This window comes from Pseudogymnoascus destructans (assembly GCF_001641265.1).
Source record: "Pseudogymnoascus destructans isolate 20631-21 unplaced genomic scaffold scaffold_8, whole genome shotgun sequence".
In the NCBI taxonomy this organism is placed as follows: domain Eukaryota; kingdom Fungi; phylum Ascomycota; class Leotiomycetes; order Thelebolales; family Thelebolaceae; genus Pseudogymnoascus; species Pseudogymnoascus destructans.
The window spans coordinates 498,880-511,000 of record NW_020167527.1 but is presented as its reverse complement, the minus strand read 5'-3'; the positions used below and the strand labels follow the sequence as shown (position 1 = coordinate 511,000).

The 12,121-nt window shown below is 51.5% G+C and overlaps 4 protein-coding genes across 4 annotated transcripts; 2 read left to right on the top strand and 2 right to left on the bottom strand.

The window, feature by feature from the left end:
• Positions 1 to 134: 134 nt before the first annotated feature.
• On the top strand, positions 135 to 1,427 carry VC83_03837 (uncharacterized protein; the record flags this gene model as incomplete). Its single annotated transcript, XM_024467479.1, has 4 exons — positions 135 to 327; positions 396 to 670; positions 735 to 944; positions 1,152 to 1,427. The coding sequence occupies 4 exons, from the start codon at positions 135 to 137 to the stop codon at positions 1,425 to 1,427; spliced, it is 954 nt and encodes a 317-aa protein (XP_024325074.1).
• Positions 1,428 to 3,319: 1,892 nt separating this feature from the next.
• On the bottom strand, positions 3,320 to 4,647 carry VC83_03836 (uncharacterized protein; the record flags this gene model as incomplete). Its single annotated transcript, XM_024467478.1, has 3 exons — positions 3,320 to 3,762; positions 3,879 to 4,504; positions 4,571 to 4,647. 3 exons carry the CDS (start codon positions 4,645 to 4,647, stop codon positions 3,320 to 3,322), a joined length of 1,146 nt encoding a protein of 381 aa, XP_024325075.1.
• A 751-nt stretch (positions 4,648 to 5,398) lies between these two features.
• Positions 5,399 to 9,663, top strand: VC83_03835 (uncharacterized protein). The gene is made up of 2 exons (XM_024467477.1): positions 5,399 to 6,705; positions 6,753 to 9,663. Exons 1-2 carry the CDS (start codon positions 5,894 to 5,896, stop codon positions 9,175 to 9,177), a joined length of 3,237 nt encoding a protein of 1,078 aa, XP_024325072.1. The 5' UTR covers positions 5,399 to 5,893; the 3' UTR covers positions 9,178 to 9,663.
• A 170-nt stretch (positions 9,664 to 9,833) lies between these two features.
• On the bottom strand, positions 9,834 to 10,734 carry VC83_03834 (uncharacterized protein; the record flags this gene model as incomplete). The annotated part of the gene is made up of 2 exons (XM_024467476.1): positions 10,317 to 10,734; positions 9,834 to 10,181 (listed from the first exon to the last, which is right to left on the bottom strand). The coding sequence occupies exons 1-2, from the start codon at positions 10,572 to 10,574 to the stop codon at positions 9,834 to 9,836; spliced, it is 606 nt and encodes a 201-aa protein (XP_024325073.1). The 5' UTR covers positions 10,575 to 10,734.
• Between the last annotated feature and the right edge of the window lie 1,387 nt (positions 10,735 to 12,121).

The window sequence follows — 12,121 nt, the reverse complement described above, 5'->3', positions numbered from 1 at the left end:
TAAGTTCATATTTTCACATTTTCCTCTCTTCAACTTCCCTGTTACAACTTCGCAATTCCAGTCTCACTGCTCGAACTCACACACCGCACTCCCAGGCTATTATCCCTCGTAGGCACAAAAGATCTCACAATACAATGGATCCAATCGGCGCTACGCCCTCTTTAACACCCGAGCAACTCCAGAACCTGCTACGACTGATTGAATATCCTCCTCGAAATCTTCGACCCCCATCTTCTACACGCAAACGCCCCCCTCGCCGGAGGCAGACCGCCCTACTCGAAATCTTCGTCCCCGACTTACTCAACCCAAGCGCTACGCCGTGCCTGAGTCAAATGAAGATGGTGACTGCCCACTATCTTGTTGAACCAAGAAAAAGGCTAATGTATCAGCTACAGACTCCGACTCCGACTTGTCCGACGCTCCCTCGATGACTTCTAAAACCAAGGAAAACACCACCGATAAACCCACCATAATCTCAGACACAGATTCCCCCGGCAACGTTCCCTCGTCGACATCCCAAACCAATAAAAATACGCCATTGAACCGCTCACACCCTCCGATACAGCGCCACCCACCGCGCCAGCCTCAGTCTCTGGCGCTTCCCCAATGGCCTCTCAAATCAAGGCAGCAACCGAGGAGCCGGACATCGACTCCGAAGCTGAAGAAGAGCGTAAGATCCTCTCCGCCAAGGCCAAGCTCGCCTCACTCGAAGAAGCCTATGTAAAAAACCGCAGAGTGCGGAAAATGGCTGCATGTGTGATATCAAAGACCTCCAAGACGCGCTCAAGGGGGCGCTGGTGGATATGAAGGTGGAGCCGGACGAGGTCTTGTACGGGGTGCTGGAGAGGCTCAATGATTCGACTGTGGAGCTAAAGAAGAGCACGACGGAGTTGTTTGAGACGTTGAAGAAGAGGGAGGGGATCAAGGGGTCAATTGATGAGAAGGTAAGTGGTGGATGCTGCCTGTTGATGGATTGGTGCTGGGGCTTACTAACAGTGTAGGCAGCTTCAAAGACGGACGGAGGTTCCTGATGGGGAAAATAAAACCTGCGGAGAGGAATGATGGAAATGACGGGGAAAGGGACGGAAAGGCGGTTACTGAAGATGACAAAGATGACGGGGAAGCCGAATATCAGTTGCTAAAATGATCAGGATGATGGGGAAGTCGACAAAACATCAGTTGCTGAGGATGATAAAAGGAATGACGCGGATGGCGACAAAAGCGAGGAAATGAGCGTTGCCAAGGATGATGGGGACCACGATGAAGATTATGACAATGATGAGGGCGATGACGATGAGCTTGACGACTTTGTCGGAGACGACAGCGACAATGATGATTATGAGGATGGCGATAAGGACTATCGTGGGGACAGTGACGGTGAGAACCTTGACACATTCATCGATAAACTCGCGAGATATCAACGGTGATATCTCAAACGGTCTCCCGCAATGGCAGATATTTCAATCTCAATCTAGTTTTCCTCGCGCCTACTCTTGCTGCAGCTCTTGTTTTACCACATGAGCGCTTCGATTCGTCGCTACTGTCGTATTAGTTGTCGTACTTCTACTTGATAACCTTTTCTATTACTATGCGTGGTGATTTGATTGATACCCTATATGGGCTGCAACTCGGGCTAAACACTGCTTCCAATAATTACGACGATGACTTCAAATTTTTTGTGATACTGGAGAGCTCTCCCTGCACCCCTGAGCACTTCCAAAGGCCACACCACAGTATAAAAACCGCCTCCAAATACCCCCCCGTCTTTTTTTCAGCCAACACCAAATTAGGTCCGGATCTATGTGCCTGTACAGGATATCAGTAAGATCCCAAGGTTTGGGCAGTGCTCACACCCGAAAAATATCCAACTATTCCAGAATGACAGCATTGAATGCACAAAAGAGCAATGGAGCAGGAGGAAAAATACTGCTGCATCGATAGAAACTCTCAAGTGAAAGCAAGTGTATTTGAAGACCCTCCAGGAATTTCTCACAAGGCTGATGTTCGGACTCGACAAATTCCCAAATACGTCGCAGCCCCATCCAACCTGCTGTCAAATACTACAGCCAAATCGAGATCCTTGGTGAGGCTGAATGATGTGTGAGGATGCGAAAGTGAAAAATAGGGGTTCCTGCTGTCACCGTGTGAGTAATCCTGCCACCGTCTCCCGTCATAACATACTGCTGTCACTGTATACTGTGATCTCCAAACACTCCTCGCACCATATACTACTATCGCCGTATAATATATTGCAGCCGTCCTTCAACCAGAACTTGACCATCATTGTCGTATATGTGGACATTCTGGTTGGACTTGATGAGGGCTCATCTAGCTTACGAGACATTATAGTTGGTGTCAGAACGTAAAGCAGCCTCACTTCCCTTCTTATAGTTGGTTTCATTTTATTTCCAGATTTATCCACCACCCCGCAGGACCCCCTTCAAGAATTCACTAAGTTGAGTATAATATAAATTCGTTGAAGGCGAGCAAAAGATGTTATATATAGGTTCCCTGACGGCAAACAGAATGTATTTCGTAGAACTATGGATTCGCAAAGGATAAAGTGAAATCAAGCATAACTTGGAGGGACCACGGACGAGGGACTGAAGAAGCCAAAGCAATCAGCCAGATCATATATAACCTCATCGACAACCTCACAGATACGTCGTAGAATACACAACAGCTATATGATTATAGCTGTTGTGTATTCTACGACGTATCAAGATACAACAACTCAACTCAACGCTTTCTATATAGAGATTTATGAAACGTACATCATAATCAGCATCTCAGCGAAAGCTGTGGTAGCAACAATGGGTGGTGATGATGAATCCCAGATGGAATTCTTGCAATACTCTCTCGAACGCCCCAAGGATCAGTTTATGGCATCGCTAGAGGTGCGGTGGTGGGGAGGGGGGCGGTGACAGTAGGAACGTGATGACAGCAGAAACCCCTACGCACATATGCTTCTTCCATCTCAACGGTACTGGTGCCGTCATCTTGCGCCGTAACCCCACCATATCCTCCCGCTCCGGTGTCATCAAATGAGTGGATGCTTTGTTCCCCGGACTTTGTGTGGGGGGGACGTATTCATGTGCGCGTGCTACTGGAGATATGGCGCTGGTGCTCTCTGGGTAGGTGATTCGGATGGGGCTTTCTGTGTTTGGAAGGTTGGGTTGGGGATTCTGGGGTGGTGGGATACAAATCACTTCACGGGGACAGTCGATATAGCAACCCACCATTCTCATCATCTATTAAACGGAAGTATACTTATAATAATTCAATTTATACAAACCCTTCTCATCATCTTCCCCCCCCCCTAAGCCTTCTTATACCCCACCTCCTCCAACGCCTCTCCCAGCGCCCTAATCGCCTTCTCCACATCCCCCCTCCCCGCATCATGCACACTAACCCCCATATGCCCAACCCTAATATACTTGCTCGCAATCTCCTTATGCAACCCCCCCGCAAAAATAACCCCCTTCTTCAACAACACCGGCAGGATCGTCGGCACCGCAACGCCCTCGGGGAGGTAGATGGTGGTCATACCGTTTGCCTGGTCAGCGGGGTTGAGAGCGATCTGCTTGAGACCGAGAGAGGCGACGGCGGACTTGACGCGGGCGGATGCGGCTTTTTGGGCGGCGAAGCGGGTGGAGAGGGGGAGGGAGAGGATTTGGGTGAGGGAGGTGTGGAGGGCGTGGATTAGTTGGGGGGAGGGGGTGGCGAAGTAGGAGGGCTTTTTGGCTTCGTAGTTTTGCATGACTGTGTAGTTGTTAGAGTTCGTCCGGTCGGATGTGGTATGGGGAAGTTGGGTGAGGAAGTTGGGTGGGGAAGTTGGGTGGGGAAGGGAGGGGGCGAAATGGGGTGGGAAAGCTTACTAGGGATCCAGTTCTTGAGCGAGGCGAAGTAGGATGCGGGAGGGGTTTTGCGGGCCTTGAAGACCTCGATGGCGCGGCCGGAGTACATGTTGATAGACAGGCCAGCTGGGCAACCAAGACCCTTCTGGGAGCCGGTAAGGACGACGTCGAGTTTCCACTCGTCGAAGAGGACTTCCTCCGATCCGACACTGCAGACACCATCGACAACGAGGAGGGTCTCAGGAGACACGCGCTGGATGAGCTCCGACAACTCCTTAAGGTCGCTCAGGACACCAGTCGACGTATCAACGTGAGTGACTGTGACAAGCTTATACTTCTTCTCCTTCAGCGCCTTCTCAATCTCCGGCAGCTGCGGCCTGCTCCCGATGGGGGCCTTGAGCTGCGTAACATTCGCGCCGTACGTCTCGAGGCAGTCGGCGAAGGAGTTGGCGAAGTAACCGGTGTGCAGGACCAGCGCGTTGTCGCCGGCTTCGGAGAGGTTGGCGGCGACGAGGTCCCAGCCTAGGGTGCCGGAGCCGGAGACGACGAGGGGCTGCGAGGCGGGGGAGGTGGTTTGGAAGAGTTGGCGGAGTTGGGTGAGGGTGTCGCCGAAGACCGAGATGAAGCCGGGGGCTGTGTGGCTCTCGCTGGAGGGGGAGGGGTAAGCATTGGAGGGGTTTCAAGGAGAGCTTCAGAAGGACGTCATTTCGTACCTGTGGTGGCTCATGGCCTGGAGGACGGCATCATCGAACTCGATGGGACCTGGAATGAGGAGGGTAGGACGAGACATTGTAGTTGTGTTGTTTGTAGTTGTAGTGTTGATTGATCGTGTTGAAGTGGTTTGCAGGCCTCTCGAGTTCAGAGCGGGGGAGGATTGTTTTATTTGCTCCGAAATCATGGACAGACGTAATGAGGGGTGGGAGGGGAACATTTTGGCGGGGAAGCGTCGGGGCCCGAATGCCGCAGCTGTGGAACGATGTCGGCTGGGAACGGAGGGGGACGGGGACGGGGAACGGACGGCGGCGTGTGCCAGGCTTCGTGGCAGGCGGCTGGACATTGTCGAGCAAGAATTGTAGCTGATCTTGAATTGGGAGTGTCAATTGAGGCAATAAGTAAGCAGAGGAGGTTGTTGGAGAGTCTGGGGATGGTTGAATCTCCATGTATTCATTCTCCCTTTTACCCTCAACTTTCTGCCAAGCTCCATTTTAATTCCACACACACACAAATCCAATTTTTGTAGTTTCATAGGGGAGAATTTACTAATAGCACTCTCAGTGACCCCCAACTACCAGGCTACAGGTAAGTAAGTATCTACTGGCAGTGTTTTGGTGTATGAGTTACTTTGCACTGAACTATGCTAAGTTACCTAACTAACTATAACTAAGTTACCTAACTTAGTTATAGTTCCTAGTTATAGTTAACTAGTTAGTGCCTGAGGTACCACTTTTATCACTATCACCATTCTTAGGACAGTAAAGAAGTAAAGTAGTCCTAAGAGTGGTGATAGTGGTAAAAGTAATACCTCAGGCATCTACTGACCCCCCCAGAATCCCAAAACGCGCTCGCGTCTTCCCAATCCGGAAAGCTTGGACCTTTAGGGCAAGAAGGAAGCTCCCGTCCATGCCCAGAGCTCTCTCTCCCCTTGACCCCGACGACAGAAGGGAGAAATATCTTCATATCGTCAAAAAATACTCCCCTCATTACTTCCACTCCTTCAGCAATTCAAGCCAAGCCATTTGAATCCTCGCAATTTCCCTTCATCCTCTCTCTCTCTTCTTCGTCGCTTCTGATTTCTTGTCTCTCGTTCATAAAACATCAGCACGCGTTATACCCTGTTAAATTTCACCTTGATTCACCTCCCACCTCTCTTGTTGTGATAAACACCCATCTTTTGTCGACTACAGATTTCACGCCCCCAGCGACTCGTTCTTTACAAACAACCCCCCAAGAATGCGCAGCAAGGCACCTTTCTCTCTCAACTACAACCATCGCTGAACAAACACTCATTGGACTGAGCGACAGCACATGGCTGAAATATGTTGTTTACACCCTCGAATCCACGGACGATTGCCGCCAACAGCGGCTTGGGGATCAAGCCGACGCCAAACAACCCGCCATACCCACGCACGCCGCGCTCCCCAAACAAATGCCGACCTCTGTACGAAGCTGGTCTCTCGTTGAAGAGGATCCTAGGGACCACCGTCAGCTCCCCAACTGGATTCGATAGCCTGTCAAATGGCAACATTTTCGCATATGTCGCGGGCGCTGCCGTCGTCGTCGTCCAGTTAGAGGAGGACTCGCAATACTCTCAGCGATTCTTCAGGGCGCATCCGACCGCCGTACCAGTGATACCCGCAGCTGCGACGACTCCATCAACCCCCATGAACACCGCGAACGATTCACGAAACAGAACGGGCGCATCTCTACGAGAATCTGCCATTGGATTCTCCCCTTCGACGCCAACCACCTCTCGCGCAGTCTGGAGCGATTCGCCCCTCTCGAAAACCTGGACAAGCAGGGAGAGAATCAAGGCCGCGACATGCCTGTCTATCAGCAGGGATGGGCGATTTCTCGCCGTGGGCGAGACGGGCTATACACCTAGGGTGCTGATATTCAACCTCCAAGAGTCATCAGATGCTCCGCTCGTCATATTGAACGAGCATACTTTCGGCGTCACAGCTGTTTCGTTTAGTCCCGATGGACGCCACCTAGCCACTTTGGGTTCTCCAAATGACGGCTTTCTCTACATGTGGCGCATATCGAGCACTGGCGCTGCCAGGCTACACGCGAGCAACAAGTGCACTAGCAGCATTAAAAGCATGATGTGGATGGGAAACAGTCTAATAACGTATGCATCCCATTCCAGTCGGCCCCTTTCTAATGCTAACTTGACAGTGTTGGCACGCGCCACGTGAAGGTCTGGAGAGTTGAGGACAACACGAGTTCATCACCTCTGAAACAGAGGTTCAATCTCGACGGCACTGCCTCAACTCCAGCAACCGTCACGAGAACTCTCAGCGGCAGAAATTGCCTGCTTGGGGGTTTGATCGACGCGACGTTCAGCTGCGCTGCTAGCATTTCTGAAACGAAAGCTGTCGTATGCTCGGAGAAAGGCCATATTGCCCTGGTCGACGACAATAACGATCAGAACCAATTACTCAAGGTAGCTCATGCCGAATTTGCCGTGACATGCGTGTCTGTAGATGCATCGCGCAAGTTAATACGGATTGGTGGCCGCTTGGGCGCGACTAAGATTATGACCTTTGATGAACTCCTGACGCCGAGTACCCCACCATCGTCGCCATTTGAGGAGGATTTCAACAGTGCTGCCGAGACTTCAGACGGCAATCTTTGCGCCATGTCTATTATAAATGGACACGTGGTTACTGTCGATTCACGCCATGCCATCAAGATCATGAAAGATGGCTCGGAAGAGTCTGGGCATGTAACCCCTCTTACAGCCCACCGAGGTTCAGTGATGGGCGTGAGGCTGCTGAGCCCAAATAGTCTTAGCGCAGACTTCTTGTCATGGGACTCTGCAGGAAATGTTATATTCTGGGATTTAGAGGGCCATTGCAAAGGATCATTCCAAATCGATCTAGAGCAAGTGGGTGGTGGCGAAGAGGAAGTTATCAACCAGTGTCTGGTTGTACGAGCCTCAGATGGTGGAAGCTTCTTTGTGGCAGGCGATAAATACGGCGTTATACGGATTATAGATACCCCCAAACATACCTGTTCGTTTGTAGCGAAGGCGCACAACTCGGATGTCGAGGACATTGCGATATATGAAGGAAAGACGATGACATTGGTTGCGACCTCTGGTAGGGACCGCACAGTTCAACTTTTCAAGAGGATGGGGGATACGTGGGTCTTGCTGCAGACCATGGATGAGCACACTGGGAGCGTGACGAGTGTATGCTTCTGTGATGACGGGGATAAGATTATCTCGAGCAGCTCTGATCGTACGATTCAAATACGGCAGATTGTCACGAAGGAAGTCGGTGACCAGCAGGTCATTGCAGCGATCCCTATTAGGGTTATCACCCTGAAAGCAACACCAGTCTCGATGACAACGACTGATAATGACCCCTCCGTCACTTCAGTGATTGTTTCGATGATGGACCGCACGGTTGCTACATTCGACATTACGACAGGAAAGATGCTTTCCACCTTCAAAGCTGCCGACACGGATGGGAATGACGCCGTCGTGATGGATTCTTTGAAGATGGGGAAGCTGATGCCAGGACGACCTCTGATTTTGGCCGGCGTTTCTGGAACCGACAAGTCTGTCAGGATATATGATGGTTGCACTGGCTCGTTCTTGGACCGTGGATTCGGCCACACAAGCTCCGTCACTGACGTTGCCTTGTTGGAGACTCCAGAGCAGACCACGCTCATCTCTACGGGCTCCGACTCAACAATCATGATCTGGGATCTCAGCACCCGCACCCCAGAAATAATATACCCCGAACCGACCCTCACCCCCGACGACTCCTCACCCCCCAAGGAACTCACCTCCAACATGCCCCCCCTCCGCCGCGTCCTCTCCAAAGCCGAGCTCGCCGAATTCTCCCGCCCCTCCACAGCAACCACCCCCACCGGCCGCACCTCCCCCCCGCGCCTCCTCCGCCGCAAAACTTCAAAGTACTCCATGAACGCCAACTCCTCCAAGCTCTCTATGCCGCCTATCCCCGCCATGGCAGGCCCCTATAGCTTCGCCTCCTCCGACGACGCGAGCGGTTTGCGCCGGTCATCGGCGCGCAATCGCTCCCGTTCGCCGCCTCCTTCGCCAAAGGGCCGGAGTAATCTGGGGGCTCGCAAGGCATCGCTTGTTGATTTGCGGGGGCGCAATAAGAGTGCTGGGCCGGCGAGTTATAATGAGTTTGGCAGCGTGAATATGGCGACTGAGCAAGTCTGTCGGACGCTGCGCGCGTATCGGAAGAAATTAACCAGCTCCGAGACGATCAAAGAGGATGGTCTGAAGGAACTAGACCAGGAGCTCCGATTAACCGCCCAAGCTGTCCTGGAGAAGAGTCTTAAGACCCGGAAGATCAGCGAGGCTGCGCTGGCGGGGTTGTTGGACCAGTATAGCGAGAGGCTGGTCAGTATCTTTGATGAGAAGCTGCGACAGAGCTTGAAGAATAGCGTTGCGGAGTCGAGGGAGGCGGCGGGGTCGTCGGATGACCCGGAACCGATGCCCCCTACTACGAGGTCGAAGTCTCTATCTGGACCGTCGGGGCCGTCGGAGAATACGCTTAGTGCGTTGGGGGTGGTCACAGGGGGGTCGATGAGGAGGAAGGTTAAGACGGGGATTATGTGATCCTTCTATCCTTCTATCCGTTTTTTTTTTGTGTTGTGTATTTTTTCTGGGTCAGAGACTACTGTATTAGTACTTTTTGTGTGCGTTTGGTGTTCGGAAGGGGTAATGGAAGGCGATAGGGGGGCTTGGGCTGCGACAGCTATACTTTTTTTGTTTTGTTTTTGCTTTCGGGGAGTTGGTGTTAAGGATCACTTTTGGGGGGAGCTCAGGACGCTCCTTTTCTCGGGGCTTCGTTTCGATGGCTGTGTGTTTTTTGGGGTTTGGTGAGCGGGATGGGATTGGGGTATATCTAGGTTTGGATATTTGTTGATAGGGCTGTTTGTTTTTATTTTTTCCAAGAGCGAGGCGGATGCAATGGGCCAGGCTGCAGCTGCTGGAGTCAAGGGCGTGTGTGTACGTGTGATCGTTGCCTCGGGATGGCGGCGGGAGTGTCGATCAAGGGATAGATTAGACCAGAGACAGAAGATTACGAAAGAAAGATAATTATCCAACCCTCGTCTGAAACCACTCGCAACGTATCTAATCTGTCTAAAAAGCATAAAACATGCAAAAACCAACTAAGCTTTTCAAGGATGTTGAATCCACTGCGCAGAGCGCACCTCCTCTCCACACCTCCTCTCCACCCCCCTCCCCCAGCGTTGAGCCTCCCCCCCGATTTAAGCCCTAACAGTATCCCCCCCCATCTCCCCACTCAACTCCCTACTCGTCACGCCCCTCTCCCCATTCACCCTCGCCTTCTCCCCCCCCTTCACGCCATTACTCTCCCTCACCCATCTCTCAGCAAGCATATCCCTGATATACCCGTTCAAATAGATCCCCTCAAGGGATTTCTGGCTCATAGCGCCGGCGCCGTTGATTACGCCCCGGCAGTGGGGGGAGGAGCAGAAACAGGTGAAGGGTTGCGCCATGGCCCATTCGGTGGAGGGGTAGAAGAAGGTTAGTTCGTCGGCGGGGCGGAGGCCGCGGGGGCCGGCGAGGAAGGAGAGGGTTGGGATGTCGAGGATCTGTTGGGGGGAGGTTAGTTGGGGTTCTATTCCTCAATCCTCGTTGCTCTCTCCGCCTTGAGGTCTGGGGGTGCGGGGGAACTGGGGGAGCGGGTTGAGGGGGGATGGGGGTTGGGAAGGGAGGGGAAGACCAACCAAACTAGGATCACAACTATGGTTAATATAAACTAAATCGCTATTCAGATTCAAATGCGTATCTCGTCCTTGCTGCACCGTGGCGTAGGTGGGTTCGCTCGCTGGCGTGGCGGGCAGGAAATCGATCTTGGCGAAGACGCCGTAGGGCGCGACGGTGACTTTGGAGAGGGACTTGGAGGTGAATGCTGCGTCGTTGACGACGACCTCTTGGATGTCGCCGTGGGAGGGCTGGGGCCAGGTGGGGGTTAGGGGAGCCATTGCTTTGGTGGTTTGGTTGGTTGGTTGGTTGGTGGCGGGGTAGATGAGATGTGTATGTGATAATAGGTGGTGGGTGGTAAAGAGTAATTGGGTCTGTATGGGCGAGGTGGTATTGAAAGTGATAAGTGTTACTTCCAAAAAGAAAAATGATGTTGTGTGCGACGTGAGATGTACAAGTAGGTGCAGGGTACGACGAATGTTATTGTTTTAGATTCTTCACGTTGCGGGGGACACGGGACATGGGACAAGGAAGCGGGAACGGCGGGCTGGGGAGGGAATGACGTCCTGTACCGCCGTTTTCGTGGTGTGCCGAGGGGCCGCGGGAGAAGGGACGAGGATGCAATGCATGTCGTCAAAATTATTTAATTATTTCGTGCAGCGTCAATCGCCGGGGAAGGTGGGGAAGGATGATGGGGGGATTAAGTAAGTGGGCTAGTTTGGTGTCAGCTGCAGTTGAATTATGTAGTTGGTAGGGGCTGAGTATGGGGAAGGGGTATAGGAGGGGACTCCTATATCAAATGCCCATGAGTGGCTTGCAGAAAACCCTTCTGAGTCTATAATTGCTACCTGTCGCATTTTCAAAGTCTCCGAATCAACACTACGGATGAGCCTCAAACGGCGAGCTCGGACTGTGCAGAAGCCCTTAAGAAATGGATCCTTAAGCAGTATTACCTAGGGCTTAGAGCTAATAGAAGTATGATATTTTCTACAGTCTACTAGCTCCAGAGCCTACACCTACAGCCTCCGCCATTAGAGAGCTGGCTTACTAAATATATTATAATAATCATGACTAACGTGCGTGCATAACGAATGATACAACATAACGAATGATACAGTCCAATGTGCTCACTTAACAAATACTATGATAATTCCACTACAACGCTATAAATCAATTAAAGCTATGTAGAATACTCATCCTCAGATACCTCTATTACCATCTGACAGGTGCGTGCATTGTGTTTTGTGCCACCACAGTTGCCACAGCGCCTTGCGCGTGTTTCTTTCCTTGGCTTCCGACCACTCCCTGCCTGTGTTTCTTGCTTTACTTGTTGCGCAAGGTCCCTCTCATCTTGTAACTCTTGTGCTTCGTGTTGTGTAAGTGATCTCCTTGCTGTAGGCGTGTTTTTTAGCCCTTCTGCGTTTGCTAAGTTGTTCCATCCCTTGCTGAAGCATTTCGTTCTCTGCTTTTAACAATGCTAATTGATACATCATTTGTGATGCTCCCTTTGCAAATTGGTCAACAGCATTGTAAATAGAGGTTGGTGAGCTATTTTGATGATGTGCAATTCGATTTTTAATGAAAGCTGTCTGTGATAAGGCTTCATTTTGGTTATTTGGTGTCTGGGAAACCCAAGGTTGAGCGGTGCTAGGGCGGGAGTTTTGTGGTGTCGGGGTTCTAAATCTGAGATCAAGCATAGAAACCACACTATCAGGATCAAATGGGAAAAACCCAGTGCCTCGGAAGCCTCCTCAGATGTTGTTTTCAGTCATTGCAATAAAGAAAGCAGCGTGAAATGCGGGAAAGAAGTCATCCTTTGTAATATGCG

What these genes read in the sequence shown, in the direction of transcription:
- VC83_03835 (XM_024467477.1), top strand. Translation starts at nt 5,894, where the DNA reads ATGTTGTTTACACCCTCGAATCCACGGACGATTGCCGCCAACAGCGGC. An exon ending in ATGGGAAACAGTCTAATAAC is followed by an intron (nt 6,706 to 6,752) that starts GTATGCATCCCA and finishes CTAACTTGACAG; the next exon opens with TGTTGGCACGCGCCACGTGA.